Source organism: Saccoglossus kowalevskii, chromosome 18 (genome assembly GCF_978046115.1).
Source record: "Saccoglossus kowalevskii chromosome 18, keSacKowa6.1, whole genome shotgun sequence".
Taxonomy (NCBI): domain Eukaryota; kingdom Metazoa; phylum Hemichordata; class Enteropneusta; family Harrimaniidae; genus Saccoglossus; species Saccoglossus kowalevskii.
The window spans coordinates 24752684-24775466 of record NC_140658.1 but is presented as its reverse complement, the minus strand read 5'-3'; the positions used below and the strand labels follow the sequence as shown (position 1 = coordinate 24775466).

Genomic DNA, 22783 nt, shown 5'->3' with positions numbered 1-22783 from the left:
CCAGTGGCATTTTTTGCAATATGCATTGTGTTGGTGGAGACTCTCCTTTGTTGCTGTTCCAATTGTTCATTTCATCTTCCGTCTGATGCGACTGTCCCCAAAGGTAGTTGGAAATTCTCATCTTGGGTTTTCTTTTGGCTCGAGTGAAAAACTCCGTGAAACGTGAAATATCCCAACAATTGAACCACATTTATGACGTCACACTATGATCATTATCTTGAGGTGATAACTGCTAAATGAGACGAGGACACGTGTGGGTAGTTCAAAAAACACCCGGAACAAGTCACCCCGACAACTCGTATGATGAAACTTAGAGTGCAACTTTTCCTTAATTTAAAAAAAAGAATTCGTTTTTATATTGACAATACACCGTGGGAATTAAATGCGTGAATCAAGTATACCATGTCATGCACATCCGGGTATTTTCTGTTAATCTGTATTGATTATACAAACAAATATGGGATGGTTTTAGAACCTACCTGTGACGCGTACTTCACAATCAGATCATGATGGGCTGTATGCATGAGTAGTCCATTGTTCTGTGTATGTATGTATGTGTGTGTACGTGTGGTTTACGAAGAGAGCACTCTCACCTCCTGGTTTTAAACCAGAAGCTCCTCGCTGTCGCTGGTTCTACATTACTCAACCTTAGACAACTTAATAGTCTAGTGTTAAATTAAATTCGATATAAATAATATGCCATTAATTTTATATAAATAGTATTTTAAATGTATTATTGTTTATATGAACTGAATTCAAACACACCCATAATTATTTGTGACCAATACGTATACGTTTAAATGCGTAAACCCTGAATGTTAGTTGTTTACATATATGTTTTTACCTTTTAAACGTTATTTACTTAGAAGGGCTATGCCATCTATGAAATATGTCCATATCGTAGTAAGCATATTCTCAACACTGGAAGCGCCTTCCACAAATTATAGCTAGCTACCCGCAACTTTTTAGTTTATTGTCGCTGGTGGCGTTGTCGGGACTAACGCATTGATTTTGTTTTCATTCAGTAACATTAACTTTCGTAAGCAGCAGTCTTATATGCAAAGTATGCATTTGTGACCACGTGAATCGGCGCAGTTACGCGTTGTAGATATTCATTACATTGCACGATGTTAACGGTGAATTGCACGACAATTCGAGATCTCCATACACTTTCACAACCTCCATGTCTCAAGTAACTTTAAATAATGTAGTACGAACCGTTTTTAAATGTTTTCCAATTTAAATCTATAATTGTGTGTGCTATGTAACTGCTATTTCAACGTCACTCTTGCAGTCACCATGCCATAAACAAGTTTCTTACCCATACATATAACGATATCATTGTTATAATATTATTGTTCACCCATTGTAATTAATAAATATATGGCAGCAAAATATAGTTGTTCACTAATCCATAGTGCATCTTTAATGTTAGACCATTATAATAGTGTTCACAGTAACCATATTTGAAAATATGTAATTCACTACAAAAAGTGGTGGAACAAGTAAAGATATTCAATAATAAATGAACCCGAGATTTGTAGATTTGTCATTAAGATATTATTCTATTTCAGCAATATGATCGACCCATAAATAATATACAGTATAATAATAAGAATATATATTAGTTAAAATATGTCTACGATGTAAGTTTGTCCTTGAAGTTGTGAAATATACAATATGTCAGATGCAACTGCAATCTACATGCAAGTATTATGAAGTATAGCTTATTTATATTACAATGTACAAGTTTATATACAAGTAACTGTTATATTATATATTAATTTCAATGCACGAATGCGAATTGAAGAAGAAATGTACATATAATATTAGTTCTGTCATTGCTGATGCATAGTGCATTTTCAATTTGTCGGAAATGTAATAATTTAAATATTTTTTTTTGTTTAGCATATTGTTTCAGGTCGAATTTTGACCTACCATATAATATTAGTATGTGCCTAAAAGGTAAGTGTGTCATTCTCCAAAGCAATATGTGACGTAATATTATTATCTCCTATCTATTTAGTATTCAATACATACTCGTATATATATATTCGTTTTCCATATTAAGTACGAATTGTTCCTCAACCCTTGGACAAATAGTCCTGATTGCGTAAGTTCGTGTGTTCTCTACAACACGTTTCTATTGCACGCAACTAATTTGTGGGTACAACACGAAATTAACTGCGAAGTCCTCTTCAACTACTTTACACAATAACCCGGAAATTACATCATATAGGGATCGAAACACCAGGATCACCCGTAAACTCGACGCGAAAATTACGTATAATCGAAATAGCCATTTAAGTGCCAGCCTATTTCACACGTGATCTTAAAATTGTATACTCACACAACGATCGTTGTGATAGTAAAAAAAAATCCAGTAAGCATTCAAAATGTTCGGACGATTAATTAATGTATAATTATATAACAAGTATCCAAATTGCAGAATTTGAACCAAAACATTAAAATCGCAAACATAATATTTTCTAAATCTCTGCTAATATAATTTTCACATTTGTTGATCTCAATAGATAATACCAATATCTGCTTGACATGTAAAACAATATACCCAGTGTGATTGGCTTTTCACCGTGACTTTTAAAGAATATGTACACCGTCTTCACACTGCAAACACACTCTGGCTTCCTCGTTGTGTGGGTTTCTGTCACGAAGTTACATAGAGGTTTCGCAAAAACTCGAATTGTAACTATGAATTGGACGGATGATGTGGGCTTGAAAACTGGACTGTGGGTAATGCGCAGCAACGTGTCAGGGATCCGAGAGCTCATAGGAAAATGACATCCTGCGAAAATAACAATCAATGCGATTTGTCAGAAAATTGTAGATTTCAAATAAACTCATACTAAACAGTCAACGTAGCAAAGAAATACACAGACATATTGTAGTTTTCAGAAACTGACATTACCTCCACCTCATTGGCATCGTACTCGTTTACCTCCCCCGGTATGGTGTAAGTAATTCCTGACGTTGTTCTCGTCTATCGTAGATAAAATGGACATTGTTTTAGTGTTACTTGAGTTGAAATTCTGCGTGTACGTAGTTAGTAGTAAAATTTTGACATTAATATGTGAATACAAATATGTGTTACAATTGTAAACTTAAACTTGAGTTTATTAATGCAAATGCTTACCGACATAATACTTTCCGATGTTGATGGACGGCTTGGAATATCAGGATACAACTTGTCTTTGTCTGTACATTAGAAAACGGTAGTTGTAATTAACTCTGCCATGGAGGATACTTTTAGCTGGCACTTTTTTGTTTGTTCATGTGTCTGTCTGTCAGTACGAATGTTAAAGAGTAACTGTATTCATGCGCAATTTCCTTATGATTTTTAGACGGGTTTTTTGATTGCTTGGAATTTCTTTAAAGTACTCTGATAAATGTTTGCACTCTCAAGATTATTTTAGTATTAATTCAATTTTAAGCAGATGTATTCTCTTACATTAGTAATCCATGGTAATTGTGCGGACATCGTGCCGGAAAAAAATAATTAACATACTAAAATCACAGGAAATAGTATATCTTTGGCGTCTGACGTTTCGAATGAGTTTGATCTTGAAAACACGTGTAAAAATAAGCGAAAACCTACTATGACTATATCGATATATTAAGCTAACTCTTTTGATGTGATACTAAAACTCCCAGAATTCGAATAAAATTAACAACTTTATAACTAGCAGTTTCAAAACTGCTAGTTCGGGGAACACGGTCTTCATTATGCTTTAAAACAGGTACTTGGTTTTAGGAAATAAATAATCGGTTGCCATGACAAATCTCTGTTTCTAAAGCAATCATTTCAGATTAATGGTCGTTTTCCAGAACGAAAGCGCCGTGCCATTATTATTGACTGCATATTATGAGTATTTCCAATAAGTTGAGTTTCGCTGAATTGCGTCGAATTGTGAAATAAAACTATCGATACGAGTATGGGAGTACAATTTAACGTCTGTGACTAGGAATTGGAATAACATACCTTCTACCGTATTGTGCTTTCGTGAGCTGAAACCTCCGCTTTTCTGACAATGGAGAAAAATACATATTAGTAAATTAGTTTTACATAAACCATCTTCTAATAATAGATTATTTCAGAATTTAAAATGAACCTGGCTTTCATAGGCAACTTGCAAGTGACGCACGTGCTAATAAAAGAAAGTACAATCCATAGATTGAGCTTCCAAACATGGAAACATTATAACTGAAGATTGTGATCAAAACAATATCGTGTAATGGGATTGTAGTATGGGTTTATATATGCACCAATAGTAGCGCTGTTTTTTGAAATAATGACTGGTTACACCTGTTGTTTGTTGTTTGTTAGTTGCGACATTGTTATAAACATGTCTGTCTGTGATGTTCATTACACATATATCCACCAGTTTGGAGAAGGTTTCCCCGTTTTATCACTATATCAGGAATAATTACCTTATCGGCGTTTGTTTCAACTGTAGAACTCATTTCCCAAACTTTGCTGTTGATTGAAGCCTGGTCGCGTCTTCTTTTGAAGGCCCCTCTTACTTCACCATTCCCGACACAATGGAAAAGGAAAATAAACAATCCCTAACGAAGGAAATTAATATATAAGCAATTACTGCGCGGTTCACTTAAATATCTGGTAAACAAACACATGTTTTACATACGTTGTATTCACGCGTTGACACAGGGGACGTGTATCGAACATGCGCATGCGCGGGAATTGAGTCCCAAGCGACGACAACAACACACGGTAAAAAAACAAAGGCTCATGGGTAGACGCTTGTTTGTAAACAATGATACGCTATGGCCATCTGACGCATGCGCAGGTGGCGACTCCCCCGCTTTGAATATAACATTCTAGAGAGCAGCGAGTAAGTTGCGGGGTAATCAGCGGTGTATTATATTTTTCGTTGTGAACGAATTGACCCAAATTACTCTTCGTCTGTCAAACTAATTATCAACAAATGTTGTCTCCGGCTGTCCAGGACAGGAAGTATATGTGAGTTGATACGATAACGGTTGATATAAGGGTGGGAGTTATACATGATGACTTTGTAGCTATCGTTTTATTTTGAGTTGATTTGATTATTAATATCAATAAAATCAATTCCGTAGTTCTCACCTGTAATGAATTTAGTATTGCGAATATGTACTGAAATGCAATCAGTTCATTGGATACGAAGAAGACACCAAACAACCACGTGCCTCCAAGAAGAGGGAGGAGTAGTATTAATCCCTTGACACCAGCTCTGGTTAAAAGTAAATTCAATTGTATCAATACATTATTTAACATTAATAGTTTTGATTCACGTTGTTCATTTGGGTATTAGGGATATTTACATTCAATATGAACCAAGTTACACCCGCATAACTACGCAAAACAAATATTGGTTTGCAGTGGAATTAGCATACAACTTCACTTACTTGGCTTGTTCAATGTTATTTTTGTTTGACATTGCAGATGAGAGAATAATAATACGCACAACAAGTACCATTACGATCAAGTTTAACTGTAAAATAAAATGGAAGAAATAGTCCTTACTAGAGTATTCTTCTTCGTGTGGATCTGCGCATGGTTATAAAATGTGAATTATATGTGTATGTGCAAAGGTTTATAAATTATATATAGATATATATATATATATATATATATATATATATATATATATATATATATATATATATATATATATATATATATATATATATATATATATATATATATATATATATATATATACATAATACTATATAAACGTACCGCGATTATGGCTAATGTGGGACCCACAAACGCCCACACCATACCGGAGTCGGTGTCCAACCAACACATATAGTCATTACCATATCCATGAGAGTTGTATCCCGCTGTTATTCCTACAATCACCAATGGCAGTACTACGGAAAGTCAGAATAATGGTACGTGCTGAGTAGGCGTAATTACTTATCATCAGTGTCAGTTATTGCCGCTTAGACTGGATTTTTCCGATTTGTTCCACTCATGTCTGATTGATTTATATGCCGATAAAAACAGCGATTGGCAGCACGTCTCAATGTATGTTAATTTTTTTGAATAGTGCACGCGACATACATCGATCAGATAAGTTCTAGTTTTCACCAGGAGTTTCTTAAATCAGTCAATATTAATAACTCATTTACGTGATTCCCGAAGGACTGATTTGTATTGTGAACTAATTATATCACAGGTGCTTGAAGGCTTTTAAAATTGACCTTCGATTTAAGAGCATTTACTCTTCCGGAAATGTTGTCTGTGAAACCGTAGCTAATCCAGCGCGACTCGGTTTATACAAGTTGATGAATGTATATTTATGGATTAATAAATGGGTTTTAAAGCATCAATTTCCTCAAGTTAGGCTAGGCATAGAGGAAACCCAAAACTTACGCCAGCCGAGAATGATGAGGTACTTTAGTCGAAACGATCCTCTCTCAAATACTTGAACCACTTGCCGGTAAAGATGGATTCCTTCTACCAGCATCATCGAAAATACAGCCAGGAAAAAATAGTGTAACGCCATGGCAACGAACATACAGAACCACTGCAGTAAGATAATAAAATATAAGCATTATCCCGGTATACCATCAATGTTATAAATCTACTGATTGTCAATATACGTTAATGTAATTGAATACCCTGCGATACGTAGTTTCTCCACTACTTCCATTCTCACGTATTGGTGATTTTATACAAAGAAATGATTCAATACAAAAACAGTTAATGAAACTAACCTTATTGAATGTAGCGGAGATACCTCCCACGAAAAGACTCTGGGCGATAAGCAAAGCCAAACTAAGATTACGGTGTATCATCGTTCGTTCACCAGTGGAATGCCTGCATAGAATGACAAAACGAATAAATTGTTTTGCGTAATCGAAGTCACTGCAGTAGTAGTAATATTAGTGGTATACTATAAGGTTATTACGAAGATACCTCAAAGTATGCACGAAGACAGTACAGCGGCAGATGCGCGTCGGTCGATGCGACAGCATACTGTCTGAGTGCATACTTTGAGGTATTTTCGTAATAACCTTATTATTATACATCTTTTCCTTCCAAGGATACATCATGGGAATGCCGAAATCCAAAAAGTTTAGAGCAGAATCAGCGAACTTCTTTGTATGGAGTCCGGTCAAATCCTGGCGGCAGCCATATTTGGTTTTATTATTAGAAGACGCTTACGCGCGTAATCATTCCATATCTGGAATTCGCATTTCCTAATATGGTAGTATGGAAATTCCCCGTAAAATACCGCAAAATTACGGCACGCTGTAACTTATGGCGTTACGGTGACAGATGTGTAATAATTATTGATAACTCACCTTACATACATAAAAATACCCAAGGTTAAAATTAATGCCACTATACTAATGCCACACCCTGTGTATGTGATAAAACTCAGAGCGGTTGCATGTACTTCGATCATCTGAAAAAAACAAACAAACAAAAACAAGGTTAAACTCACACTCTAATAAAATGGATCACAAGCATATAAGTTAAATCGTATAAGAACGGAGCTTCCCCTGAGGTTTCTCTGTCATGACGTTTACTACAAAATGCGAACGTCAGAAATGTACATTCACTCTATGTTCTTTCCGCTGGCAATTACATGCGTGTCATTTCAATTTGAACGAGGGATTTGAACCATAATTTTGCGTCGTTCCGCTTTTATCGCCCATTTAGAGGCGCTCTGAGCTTTATGATAAAGAAAGTATAGTACAGTACAGTACAACAACGCCAATTTACTGCACTAGTTGTTCTTTCAAGTTCAAGTCAGTAGAAAGAGCGTTGTGAGACATATTTGTTGAACCCCGATGATAACATTATTAGTCGTGTGAAACTAACTTGTCACATGACATTGTCGTGAACGGTAATATAAAAATATAAACAAAATATAACTTAAATAAATGAAACATGTCATGACATTTAATATATACTAACTACCCAACACGTTACACTGTATATTGCTTATATCAACATGGACGTGAAACGGACATAATTCATTCAGCTTTGATAATCAAAATTATCAACTGAAATTATAATAATAACTGAAATCAAATTAAGATGTGTCCGTTGAAATAAAAATATGCTGTTAGTTGATTCGTAGTAAAGTAGACGATGTCTACAAGAGATACAGCTCTACATGAGATTGCATTTTAATCTGTTCGTGAAAGTTGAATATGAATATATTATATGTAAATTATACTAGTAATTCTTTATTTCACATCACGATGCAAAGAACGTCGGCAGCGCATACCTCCACACCAGTGACCTGCATGAGCACGGCAAAGCTAGTAAGATGGCTCGCCCCACAGCGAACATGAGTCGCATTGTAATCGATAAGTACCATTCCTTTGCTGGACCAAACACTGTACAAAGTAAAACATGTGAACACGAGTACAGTCAATGACAGTATATATATATATATATATATATATATATATATATATATATATATATATATATATATATATATATATATATACAAACTACAAATTACTACGCCACCTATGTATATTATATATATATATACCTATATACAAAGAATTTCAACTGTCTGTCTATAACACTTAAAACATATATATATATACGATAGTTTTAATAATATTTAAAATTTATATTGCGTGTTTATATTTTCGTAATGTACATGTAATTAATGTTAATAATAAATGAATTATAAAAACTTACTTTGTAAACGTATTAAGATACACACAGCTTGGTTCTGTTTTCTTTTTATTTCCTCTTCTAAAAACAAATTCTATGTTTTGTTCTAGCTCCGAAACATGGTTTTGGATAATGGAAGCAGAAATGAGCGGCGAATTTAACGTCATGCCAGCAAAGGTAACAGATGGTGGATGTTTATATGTTACAAACGTAAATGTCAAATCGTCATCTGCGTATAAAATGAAAACAGCGATACTTATTAAAATGGCAATACCGAGTCAGTGATGTACGTTAACAAATAATTACACTGACTATATATCCATAATGATATCGAGGGTAATCTCGACAATTACGAGGGCCGGCAAACGATCGATTGGTTTTTACCTGTGTTAATCGTTTCTGCAGTACTGGATGGGAACGTTACGTGAACGTTATTAGATAACTGTTCGTCTTCGCCGGTGCTTACTGAGGCATATTCCAAACCATTGAACGTCGATCGAAGTTGTTTTCTGATACCAATATCTGTATGTATTAACCAGAATAATTTGTGGGCGCATATTATGCATAAGTGAAAGCTCCATAGATCAAAGTGAACTCCGTTCGTTTGAGATTATAATTGATTAGATATTAGACTTACCAACATTATCAGTGGTGATATCTGTGTCCACCTCAACAGAGTTAGCAATGCGCATGGTGAAATTTTCCATCAGTTCGGTTATATCAGCCAATGATGTTAGTTGAGAATTGTCTTCAGACTCCTGTGTTACATGAAATGAAATAAACAAGCAAAAAATATTGACTGAGCTCGCATTGTTTGTTTTTATTAATTAAGAACTTGACTCACATATTATTTACGTCAAACATGGCATGTGGAATTATGCGTTCTTACATACATACATAACATAGTGCAATATAATGTTATATATGTGAGAATGTTTGGAAAATGTTAATGTTCTATTTAGTTTTTATTTAGTTATTTGCTTGGTATCAAATATTCTCGCTGATAGTTATTATTATCATGTTAAAGATTTGTGTATGTTTTATGTTTGTGTGCATTGAATGGAATTTATAAACTGTTCGTATTACCCTTTAGTGTGTAGAAATATCACTATATCCAAACATCGAGTGATAAATAAAACTATTATAAGAAAACTAATCTTATTACGTGTTATTGAAACATAACAATTGCGATGTTATTGACACTACATAGTCCTCATTATTTGCGCTGATTCTACATTGGTATATAGTTCGATAGGCAAGTTTGTTTACTGTGTGCGAGCCGTTTCTTACCATTTCTTCTTCATCAGTAGGTTCAAGTGGGAGTAAGCCTACGGCCACTTCGGTGTACGTCTAAAATGAAACAAATAAGACTGTATTAACGTATGCTTGAACATTCGTGCACTAGTCGTTTTTTTCGTATGTCACAGAAAAAATACAGAAAGCATGAATGATAGATACGCATTCCCGGAAAATATAAATGTTGAAAAGTAGTATCAAAAGTAATGTAATGTAATGTACTGTTATGATATGGATAAATTTACCTGTGCCAACGTGTTTATTTCCATGTCTGTTCCTCGAAATGAATCTCCAATAAGCGCATTTATATCAGCCAGCAATGTCATTGCTGCACGACGACCATTCCCAGTATTTTGTGAAGTAGTCTATTATTTAAAATGGAAAACAAAATTGCATGGAACTTTTATAATGACCATTATGAAAATTTCGATCGAAAATTGAAGAAATAATTATGAAAACAAACTTACCTGAGCAACTATTTCGACTACATTCGTTATATCTTGCGCAGTTGCATTTTTTTCAGACAGCTCAGTAATCTATATTCACAAGAGAGAAAAAATAACTGCAATTATTGCATCTGAGAAATGATATACGTAATAAAACCCGTATGTGGTCAAGCCAAAACATGAATACGTTGGGCGGACAAGATTGGGCTTAAAGTCAGCCCTCGTCACACAATGGCGTATATACAAAATCTATATAGGACATTATTCAGTACTTATTGATAAATAGTAATTAAAAAAGCGTATTATGCCATTGAGTCCAAGCATATCATTTTGCAGTGACTCCAGTTATGACATTTAGCATTGAATTCCATTTTTAATAGTCACTGTACGCGTAAGCTAATCGACAGCATAGTAACGCAGATTTGTAAAACTACGCAATGGTGATAAGACCCAATAATGAATGTCTTTGAAAATATTTTTTTTTAAATTATTAATTCCGTATAATTATAATAAGTTGTGTTAAGATTCAATAGAGAATTCAGCTAGAATATTGGATATAACTGATTATTATTTTTATCTCGTTTTTGTTTTTTTGTTTTTTTTGTAGTTGAGATGAAGTCCATTTAGGACGACGAACTCCACAATCAGACGATGAACTCATAACATACGGTGATAATTTTTATTTGAATACAATGACACATTCATGGAAATTATCTTACCATATTCCTTGCAAGTGATATGCTGTCATTGGATACCGTTCCCGTTGCTATTATGTTAACTTTTAAAAAAATATCTGTAGTTACAGGTTGAATCGTACTTGTTATTGATTGAATTGTAGGGCGTGCCGTTGTTGCTGTTGGTGATGCTATTGCATATGGTTCATCGGTTGTTACGTGTGAGATGCCCCCTGTTGTGCGAACATTGGTGGTGCTTTCGGATGGCGTGTCTGTGGTGCTATACATTGACGTGGAAATATCACTAACAGAGTCTAAAATCAATGAAATATATAAAATAGTCCTAACATTTGCCATAAAGGTGCGATAGCAAGTGATAACACACTCTGGATATGCAATCAACAGGAGAATCGGCATCAATGGATACAATTGGGTAATCACTGATAATGTATAAATCTGACATTAACCTTCTAATAATCGAACTCTTATGATGACTTACCTTGCCCATATACACACAGTGGTCTGTTGTCATCTGTGTCGCAATCTTTAAATTTCCATGTAAAGTGATTGCCCGAGCGTGCAATGATTATACAGTTCATTGAGCTGGTGCCAAGATTGTCCAGAAATACTGATGCAGACGAGTCGGAAAGATAGCTCCACGTACCGCTGCCGTCTATACTATTTTGTCCAATCCAGTATCCTTTGTTATTGTCCGGGCTAGCGTTGCATAAGAGAAAACGGAAATCCGACGGTAAGATTGTGCAAGTAAATAAATCAGTGCGTGGCTCAATATAAGTGAAATAACGTTCAATTAATTTACCGAAGTGTGCACAAATGAGAGATTTTATTTTATTTAAAAATTGCTATTCTATCTAAAGGTGGTACATTTCCACACAGTGGGTACAAAAGAAACCGGAAATTTTACTTTTATGGAATAAGTCGTTACATATTTAAACGCGCATATACAAACTATTTGTTTACAAGAAATTTGAACGCGCTACCTCTGTAGCGCTTTATGGTATTTAGAAGCATTACTATGTCTCCGTCTAATGCCGTAAACTCCGTGTGATACGCCGCTGAAATGTGTCTCGTTTAGCGTCCGGAGGGGGGTTCACAATTCTAGCATTCGTCAATAAAACAATATAATCTTCCTAAATCGATATAAAAAAGCGTCGTTTTGACACATCAATAGATTGAATTACAGTCGCCAATTATTAGTCTACAGCCTATACACCAAACATGCAACTTTCCGTCCATAATATACAATATAACAATGAGATTTTACTATTGACTACATTAATTGCGACCAACCTTTGAAATGTGTCGATAGCTTCAAGAATGAATGTGTTTTGCGATTCCTCTTTGACATCGACAAGATCGCCACCTTGTGTCAAACAGAAATCCCTTGCAGCTTGCCAGGATGACACTCCATCTTCGGAAATTTGATAGCACAGGCCGCTATCAGGGTCTTCGGTTCCATCCACCGCACAGTTGAAATCTTTAGTAAAAAACATAATAAGTGACGTAGACCTTAGGGAAAATGGCCGCCGGAATCTCGAAATAGTCACGAGACTCTTTTTTGTTTTGTTCTTCTTTCATTTTTCCCCCTCATCATGTAACTGTTGCAAATACCACGTTATTATAATAGATCAATGAAAAAGAAACGTGATGACAACACTATTTAGAAGGTAAAAATGAGTGTTGTAGTTCTCTCGCTTTACACGAGATCTCGGCGGCCATTTACGTCAATTCGATTCATTGAAGTAATAACGACTCCATTATAAAATACAAGTTGAGAGATCCCTTGTTGTAGGTTTACTACTAACGCGCGTCGTGACAGAATGAGATGGCGATTATATAACTAGTGGTTTGCTAAATCCGCAGAAATATCCCATATTGTCCGCATGAATACTAATATTTCACATTGTATTTTGTTCTAAATTTATTATTGTATATACATTCCGTACTCCCGTAAAAGCAATGTTAATTCTAATAATACAAATATATGTGGTACAACAATGAAGTTGGTGTCGTAGTACATCTGGCTACATTTGCATACGCACGAAGACCGGGAGTGTTTGAACGCCGGTCTATGACATTAGATATCTCCGATTACGTAGTTGTTGACGGATGCGGCGGTATGGTGATCGCTTGGTTCCAATTTTACGTGATCGTAACTCATTTATTCTTATATTAATTGTCTCGCATTTATTTAATTGTCAGGAATACGCAATTGACATAGTCATCAATATTCAATAAAGTTTCGTATGCATATGCAGGTATTCTTAAAGCGTAAATTCCAATTAGATAGTCATTGAGGTCATGCAACTCTTCATTTGTTAAGGCTTAGAGCGAGTTCTAATTCGATTTATAAACCCAAGGTGTACACCTGTTCCAAACGCAAGGTACTTGAGAGGAATATTCTGTTTTGTTTTATTTATATATGGAAATGTGACATCATATATACATTGCTTATTTCATTACAGGCCCCTGCATTCAATTTATGGCTCTTCGTAATGTATACATCCAAGGACGACGATGTAGTGATGTAACAGCTAGTGTATCGGCGATGGTTCTATATAAATACGTACTCTGAATGTGTTGTTCTGCACAATGTGCATTATTGTGTATTGTAGTAATAAAATGGGATGATTCATTTTATTTTGATCGATCATTGAATTCGCAATATGTTACCAACAGTAAATATTAATGTTTAAAAAGGAACATACGGGAAACAAATGCTGGGTTAGATTTATTCTAGAAGCTATCGAGTCAAATAATAGGCAGTCACAATACGGTCATCTCAAAAAAAGAAAGTATAATATTTTGAAGGCTTGCTTCAAGGATGGGTATGTTGTCACGTCAACGCTTGGCTTGATCCCTGTGTAACGCAGTCGCCGTGAGCGAGTATATGTGACATATGATAACATACGCGTGAGTGGTTCTGTATTCGTATATGATGGATGAATCAGTGCCAAACTCTGTTATCATAAAGGTCTTTATGGAGGGTGACGCATGCGATTATACACCTTGAATAGCCCGTGCAGTCGATGCTGAACGACTTCCCGTCAACAACCTGAATGCGATACTTTCTACTCCACTAAGCCGATACGGGGTCCTGAGTTAAACGTAGGAGTATAAACGGGATCTTAAAAAACGTAATAGAAAATATATTTTCCCCGAAATAGTTTGAACGGTTTTAGAAAACACGGAACTATACACTACTGCAGAAACTGTGGCGGTCACAAAGGAAGGTGTTTCGAATGTCATTACACTAGCTTTGTACAAAACCGTCGGATTAACATTGGCCGGATACTTAGGTGATTTTATTCTAAAAGGAGTTCAACGTATACATGAAAACGTCATTTCAAAATCCGGCTTAAGAAAAATAGGTTTAAATCACTTTCCAATGTTATTTTTGCAGATAAATTAATGTTACATTTCCAGTTTGGATATGCGGGATACTCGTCACTGGAGTAATATTACTATGATTAAATAGACAATAAGTAGATTTAATAATACATTTTGAAATATCAGAGAATTAAAACATAAAAAGGTAGTAGTTTTAATCACAAAATCAAACATTGCCATTGCTGTAATCATTCAACGCCATTTGCATTATGTGCGGTGCATGTCTTATTTTTATCACGGTGCTTCTAAATTTGATGATTTCACGTGCCAGTGGGGTGGGTGCAGATCAAACACAAGTAAGTACTGCAAATTGTATGTTGTATGCAAAGTTCCTGAATGCTTAAAGTTCGTAATAATAATTTTGGAGATTAACATTCTCCATCACTACATTTTGTTAAGCTTTCGACGCAATTAGGTGTGAATCCGGTGTTATCATGATTAAATATCCCCCAAAACATTTAAGGCTTTAAAAAAGGCTTTAGCTCATTTATCGTGTCTTTGGCGTATTTTGAAGTGTCCAATGTCATTTTATTCAATTGTGTCAATATATCTCCTACTGTGTCACCAGGAAAATAACCGAACGATCATTTCCACTACCACCTGTGCCCGTGAATTTGTTGTTTGAAATGTTTCGTTTCCTTTCAGATTATCGAATGCGATTTTATAAACTATCCCTAAGATAGGTATTTGATAACAAACAGTTCTTGTTCAACCATGACAGACACTAAACCACCACATCCGTGGATTATAATAGCTACATGCCTTCGTTGGAGCAATTCGAATAAGACTCAGCAGTCAAGGACATGTTAAAGCCGGATAATTGAGAATTTGTCATGTGGTACGAGCGAAGCATTCTAACTTATAAAAGGAGAAACAAATGCTAGAGAAAATAAGACAATAGCAAAGAATCAAACAGGATATTGTCAATTCAAGTGAACGATGATCGATTAATTAATTTAGTTAATGAACATGAAGTTATCAATGGAGACGTACAGGATCAAATATATGACGTCATTTAGAACTATTAAGCATTTTCGTGTTTCAAACGTTAGTAAAACTGAAGTTCACATATAGCATTATATTGTAGCACCGATCCCAATGGAAGGCTATGAAGCCGTCACAAGTTCATTCTGAAACGCACTAGCTCACTATTCCTCGTGTCATTCATACATGGTGGGTCCATCACCGTACGTTTTCCTGGGACACTAGATAGCAACTGTTTTCTTGTGAGGACCACACGCGCAAAACGGTCAGTACTCAAATCCAAGACATTACGTTTTAAGCGTAGTTGTTTACGCATAACAACGACAGAGATAATAGTAATAGTTTGGTTCACAACTCTGACTGTCAATTCGAAAAGAAAATTATATATTAATTGAATAATTTACTCATAAAAATCATGAATCGAAGATACTATGTTGCCCCACCCCAAATAGGTCATGTGATTGTATTTATATGAACATACAGCAACAATGTCAATTTCCTGACAGGGAATTCCCATTAATCACGCAGTCTTGTAGACATTATCTTGTAATCGACGTAAATAGCTTAAATCGGATTGGCATGTGCATGCTAAAATACAAATAGGCAAAGTGTGTGTGCTCGTATATTAGAAAATGACCTTACCTGCACAAATTGGAGTAATTGTCAAGATGAACACCTGCGACAAAAAAAGATAAAAAAACAACAACACATTTTAGATTTCGTGTCCGATAAAATGAGTTGTAATATGTGTTTTTTGTCATACAACCTGATCTGATTAGCCTAGTGCCTAAATTTAACAACAATAACTACAAAAAACATGGTATTTCACCTTGAATCCATTTTATATAGACAATATGCAAATTTGTCGGATGTGAGACAGGGACGGTCAGCGATGCCTTGAATATTTTATGGTGTACGAGGCCACTCTTGTCTACGTGATCCGCGTGCATATATATGAGCTGTATTCAATGAAACTACGCCGAATGACAGAAAGTTTGGCTCTCATATGTCCCTTTAAACTATATATACATTTACTTAACAATAAAATAAATAGTACAACTTGCTATATTTGCTTGGCCGCCATGTGATGACATTGATGTCAATGTGATCATGGTTGATGTATAGAGCTACATTGTGTAAATTGTTATGCAAGCATTTTTTTCTCCACGAACTGCACCCAATTTATTATAGGGCATATATCCCGGTACAATGTGAATAGAGACCATCGAGCAAGAGTAGATATTGTTGTTCATGTGTTAACGTAGAACGATATTCAAAAGTAAAAATAATGCTATTTCGTTTTAATTCGTACGTATGTGATATTCCATGCTACATAAATCATTAAAATGAAATAACAAATATGGGATCGTCACACTCAAAATAGGTGAAATATCATATTTTTATCGAGATTCAACATTGTTTTTCTATGACAAGGATATAATATCTCATTATCTCATTATCATTATCTCAAAGTTTTCTCTCGGAAACATAGAATGAAAAAGGTAAATTGTTAAATTGCCGCTAAATTGTCATTTTATGCATATTATTTATTTGTTTGTTTTTTTCTCAAGAATGACAGTGAATTAAAAAAGTTAATATACTGTTAGACACAAAATTTTGTCATCGGTGTATGCGTTATTACATGCGCACGTTTGACAAACGGGCGAAAAAAGACCTTTCAACCTTAGTATATGAGCAATCATTCTTATAAATAGTTCTTCTTTTAATAGCAAAGAAAGGTGGTCCGGCTATGTTCTCGAAGGGACGCTACATTTTGTTATAACCAGCATGAACAAAAAATGAGAACAAACATATCCAATACTGAAATGTAGCATGATCAGTAGACTAGTGCGTTGTCGTTAATTGCCGTTGTTTATGCAAATCAAACCATTGCTTTTCTCGCTTTTAACAGGTTAGTAATTTATGATGTATATTCGCATTCAGCTGGATAAACTATAAATAAAATATGCCCTGTCTAAAGATACTGATCGTGGAAGGGTGAGGTTTGATAATCGTGATGTTCGCCAACTGCTCTCATAGTACTATTTGTCACCTATATCGCCATTATGTCTGTAGCTCCGCGCATCGGTAACACTTGCGTTACCATTGTGGTGTCCGCGCGCGTCGATTAATGCGCTACAGAAGAAAGCATTGAACAGATCGGGCACGAATGATAGTCTAAAAGGTATGCTCAATCAATGCCACATATTGACAACTGTTGTTTCACACTACTCACTAATGTACGTGGAACATAGATCTATCAGGGGTAAATTCTTCTCTCCGGGGTTCTCCACACTTGTCAGGCGGGAAACTCGTCTCGTCTCTCTATCTCGTCCCCTTGAGGTGTGGGATCGGGGAAGTCACTTTAACTTTACAGTCAAATAAGACACGCACAACGAAATACGTTTCAGCTCTCGTCTTAGTCGGTCAATCGAGCACTCTATAAGACACAGCGCCCTGGGGAAAAATCCCCAAGACTATCGCAAGGCTGAACCAAGACTCTCTTAGACTGCGTCAACACTCGCCCCAGGGCTCTCCAGGACTGCTCTCGACTGCGTCTATCGGGCTGTGCTCCCCAAGACCAACTCAAACTCTCTTTATTCATTTTCAAAACTCTAACCAATTACAAAGCAGTAAAAAGACTATAGGGCGTAACCTTCAATCATAAAGCCAATCACACTAAGTACTGAATACGTCATATCTTTTGATTAATCGTTCACTACATTAATAACTATGGATACCAACTGTCAGAATCGCGACGGTTATCTGGTAATTAGTTCCAAATCACTGAGCCAAGTTCCGTCCAAAACTTCAAATAGGCCTAAACGATGACAGACATAACACAGCAATTCGCTAATAATCAGCAGATTAAGTCGGTCAACAGATACGCAAAAACAAATTCATGACAGATCAATAATGTGCATTGACCATGTATTAGTGTCCGCTGGTCTTGCAAGATGACGTTTATTCTCACAAGATGACGCTTCCTATCAAAATGGATATCTAGACGTTGTGTGTCATATTTTACATAGCATGTGAATTTATGCCCGGGGTTTAAATTATACTAGGTTTCTCGATTGGCAGCTTCATAGCGTCACATCCGGTTTCGTTAGGATAGATCGTCATATCCGGTTTCGTTGGGATAGATTTTGTCGACATGTCTGATGAGACAATTACTCTGCTCAGCATTGAGTTCTGTCATGTAGTAATCGGGTCAAATACGTCCTTAAAAACCAAGAGTCTGCTATTGTGGTCTACATGTGTAAAACAATTGGATTAGACAGATCACGTGTACCTTTACATCGGTTGTCAAGTCAGCAATTTCACAGATTGATGTACCGCCGGTTGAGCGATGTATTTTTCTTATTAGCACAATGTATACATTATATTTGTATAATAAGAAGTTACCTGATCGAGATACCATAATATACGGGAGAGCAAATAAGTTTCAAATCCAATAATGCTGAATTATGTCTTCGATCATAAAACAAAAATTTGATTGTTAATATCACTGAACTCCAAAGCAATGTAACATTAATGAGTAAATTTCATTCTGTAAACGCATAGCTCTGCCTACTTACGGCTGCGTCAACATGAATTTTAACTGATGTCTCTGTGGGCACTCTGAGTCTTATGGGGTTTGGCATACATAAGATTGCATGTTACATAATCATGTGATTGGCAATTTGTTTCGTGAAACGGCCTTAATAAAAATATTAATGTCCGAATTATTAACAGCATTCAGGGAAGACTGTGCAGTGCACAGGTAATCAACCGTTTCGACGAGATATTAATCAACTTGTATATTAATTGGCATAGGTCTACTGCTTCTTCATAGCACATTTTAATCATTTGAAAAGTATTTCTTCAGAACTTGCTGAAAAGATATCGAAATTTGATAAATGTATTACAATATTGCACTAAAATATTAGACTTATTAAAAGTTACATACTAAAAGTAAAAAAAAAATGATCTAAATTATTGAAGAATTATTATTTATTTCATCAAGTCTGAAATTGTCGTACAGTGTTCCTGAACGAGCATGCAGTCATGCGACACTCACTGTGGGGAGTATTCGTGAATTCAATGACTATATTACATTGGAAAAAATAATAGTTTCTTGGGGTAATTTGCAGAGTAAAATAGTTATTCCTCAGCTCGCTGTAATTTACGATAGACCATTTTATTTCAAGACAAATGAATTCCGAATTCAATAGCCTGTCAGATAAATATACGAGGATGTTGTATGGAGTCACACAAATAATTATTACCACATATTTATTGGATTACGAGTATCCAGGTGTTAAACTAATAGTATTACGCCTAAATTGCGAACGCACGGTTTGTTTAATTCTGATATACAAAAGTAAGTATGTTTTAAGGGCATGAAAAGTAAGGGTACCGGTTACATCAATGATTAAACAGGAAGTATTTCTATAACATTATTATTATCTCTCCACAATGGTTGTCTAAATAGAATTTGTATAATATTTGGCCAGTAGTCATCTCCAGAGGTGATGACTACAGACAAACACATTCACAGGATACTGTTGTTGTAAATAAAGAGCCGAAGACTGAGATGGTTGGGTCATGTTATCAGAATGCCACAATACCCAATCTCCAAATCAGCACTTCGCTGGACACCACATTGTAAACAAAACAGAGGGAGGCCAATAACCACATGGAAAAGAACCATTGCCGCAGAACTTGCCCAAGCAAACCTGATCTAGAATAGGACAGAGCTGGAGACCAATGAGAGGCTGGAATGAAAGAACCTGATTGCAGCTTTATGTGCCGGTGTAGAATGAAGAGAACCACGCATTTATATAACAGCGGTGTGGTATTCGCGTCAGCAAATATTATAATTTCAATATAAATGTTTTATTGGTGCGCCTTGGCAAAACAAATCCTGACAAATAAACATGTCTTATTTGCACCATAGTGTATGTGACGTTGGCGTAATTGCTCGTAGCCAGTTGTATGTTCTCTGAATGCCTCCAAGTATCAAACCAGCCACCGCAACGTTAAATTCTTAGAAAAACTTGCCGTCGTAACCAATAAGCATTTCACACGCACCACAGATCCAGTACGGTCATTGAATATATATTTCGTAATCAAGACACAGAATCGATCTACTAAATCACCTAGACGATTTTCCCCCCATACTTCTAATAGTGTTAATCAATTTATTGTTTAATAGCAACTGGTCATGACAACACTAGTTGGGATGTCCGATTTCAGATTGAGAAACTAATAGCAACAGTTTGTGGTCATCATGGTTTTCGCTAGGCTCAGTGAAATAGAATTCCAGTATGTATTATACAACTATGAGAACTGATTATAATGATTCTGTACAAATAACAATACTGTTTTTGCCTACAAAATGTTATTATTGCGAGCAAAATTCGGGGATTAGCCTGTTCGTGATTTTCAAATTGAACACATGACGTCATTGACGCATTCGTCATTGCTGGACGCGTGAATGTCGTGTGTGTGTTTCGTAAATACCGTAACGAAGTATTAATATTATTATTTTTTGCTATGTTTCAGTACGCGAGTGTTGCAGTTGGTTTTTAATCGAAAAATTCGCAATAACCCTCACACTACATTTGACGGGAGATAATAACTCTAATTAATCGATTTAGCCCAAATATGTTATTTTCCCTAGATAGCGAGATCTCATATCAAAACCAAACTATCCTATAACATTAAGAAATGAATTGACTAAACAAAGACGCATGTTCTACGAATCTAGTTGGCTATTGATTTGATATGATGAAGTATACGTGATAAAAACTACCCCGTCGGCAATATATAAGTTATTACATGACAATATCCGTTATATAACCTATGATTTATTTTATGATCTCGGAGACTGGGTGAATAGAGAAGCCGTTTCATGTGTTAACGGCATATTAACCGAGCGCTTTCCACTGAATGCTTTTGATTAGGGAAATTTTGATATTGTACACTCCTTTTAATTGTTAAACCCAAAATACAATTTTGTTGAACAAGAAAATTAATCCAGTAAAAAAAAACACGTTTGAAATGGTCTGCAATAAATATATACATAAGCAAACTTTGGGATGTCGGGGTGAAATTTGATGTGGCAGATCTATTCACGTCTTTCTACCAACGTGTTTTGTGTTTGTGCGTTAGTTTGTTTGCTGTGTGTTATGCTCGTTCATAGTGGATAGAGAGACGCCGGGTGGAAACTGAATTACACGAAATATATACATATGTGTGAACTAAGAAATTTTATGAGCAAAAAAAATGATTCAATTCATATAATTATACGCAGTGATAACAGTGAATAGATTTTGTTGAAACATATATATATTGAATCGAAATACTGTAGATTGTGAACAGCGGTCGTATTCACCGTTTTCTGAATGCGCTTTCATATGCGAATAAATACGTATTGTACCCGTGCAATGACCTTGTTATGAGAGATCTTTCCAGAATTACGTATATAATTATGAAGCCGCACATACATAACATATAATATGTGGATTAGTCATAAAGAGCACGTGTGACTTTGTGGTACATAGCAGCAGCAGAACATCGCTTTAAATATAATAAAAAGTGCAAGACTCTGTATATGGTGGATATATCGATTTAAATATATCACAATTACAAATATGATAACACTCTTTGTATATACACGACGTGAGCAATCATAAAAATGAGTGTCACGTTTGAAAACATTTTCCAGCACTCGTTCGTTGATTGAACATTACTTGATTATGTTTTGTTCAGCGGGAGATCGTTTATTTTTGTCATCATCGGGATTTCCTCTGCTGAAGGGTAATAGTTTTCAATAGAACATCATTAAAATGGACACAGCCGATTGTCGCATAATATACTGTTCCAAATTACACAAAGTGCCGAAGAGTCGGTTTATTGCCCGAAGAAAAAAAAAACAACCATCGTCGCCCAGCGGTAAACTCCTATCAATAATAAACGAACACGGCGCCACCCAAGAGAGTAATTGCGAAAACGCAAAAGGAATGATGATCGGCAAAAAATTGTGATGTACATACACGCACACACACCTATACACCAGTTGAAGTTTGTTAATATCTTATGTTGTGTTAGTAGTTTTACGAATCGTACGTTTCGAGAAACCTACATGGCTACATACAACCACGACGTGATAATAAGATAACTAACATATTGCTTTCCATATGTTATTAGCGTGTTGTTTGTTTTCTTTTGCTGTACAGTGAATATGACGTAAAATCAAAAACATCCATATAATAAATCGTACTTACAAGTGCAGCAATCAGTTTCAT

At 35.5% G+C, this 22783-nt stretch overlaps 2 protein-coding genes and 1 long non-coding RNA gene across 3 annotated transcripts; all 3 read right to left on the bottom strand.

The window, feature by feature from the left end:
• Nucleotides 1-1395: 1395 nt before the first annotated feature.
• LOC102803577 (adhesion G protein-coupled receptor D1-like) lies at nucleotides 1396-9430 on the bottom strand. The gene is made up of 15 exons (XM_085492777.1): nucleotides 9315-9430; nucleotides 9062-9199; nucleotides 8702-8906; nucleotides 8271-8382; nucleotides 7336-7439; nucleotides 6745-6847; nucleotides 6401-6554; nucleotides 5762-5895; nucleotides 5425-5510; nucleotides 5123-5249; nucleotides 4450-4584; nucleotides 4001-4043; nucleotides 3155-3216; nucleotides 2930-3001; nucleotides 1396-2806 (listed from the first exon to the last, which is right to left on the bottom strand). Exons 1-15 carry the CDS (start codon nucleotides 9382-9384, stop codon nucleotides 2789-2791), a joined length of 1563 nt encoding a protein of 520 aa, XP_085348903.1. The 5' UTR covers nucleotides 9385-9430; the 3' UTR covers nucleotides 1396-2788.
• Nucleotides 9431-9838: 408 nt separating this feature from the next.
• On the bottom strand, nucleotides 9839-11806 carry LOC144357800 (uncharacterized). The gene is made up of 5 exons (XM_085493030.1): nucleotides 11593-11806; nucleotides 11139-11407; nucleotides 10441-10509; nucleotides 10219-10338; nucleotides 9839-10027 (listed from the first exon to the last, which is right to left on the bottom strand). The coding sequence occupies exons 1-5, from the start codon at nucleotides 11690-11692 to the stop codon at nucleotides 9839-9841; spliced, it is 747 nt and encodes a 248-aa protein (XP_085349156.1). The 5' UTR covers nucleotides 11693-11806.
• Nucleotides 11807-12568: 762 nt separating this feature from the next.
• On the bottom strand, nucleotides 12569-18031 carry LOC146731975 (uncharacterized). The gene is made up of 3 exons (XR_014927053.1): nucleotides 17725-18031; nucleotides 16131-16164; nucleotides 12569-12591 (listed from the first exon to the last, which is right to left on the bottom strand). It is a non-coding gene; the product is annotated as an uncharacterized LOC146731975 (long non-coding RNA).
• Nucleotides 18032-22783: the final 4752 nt, after the last annotated feature.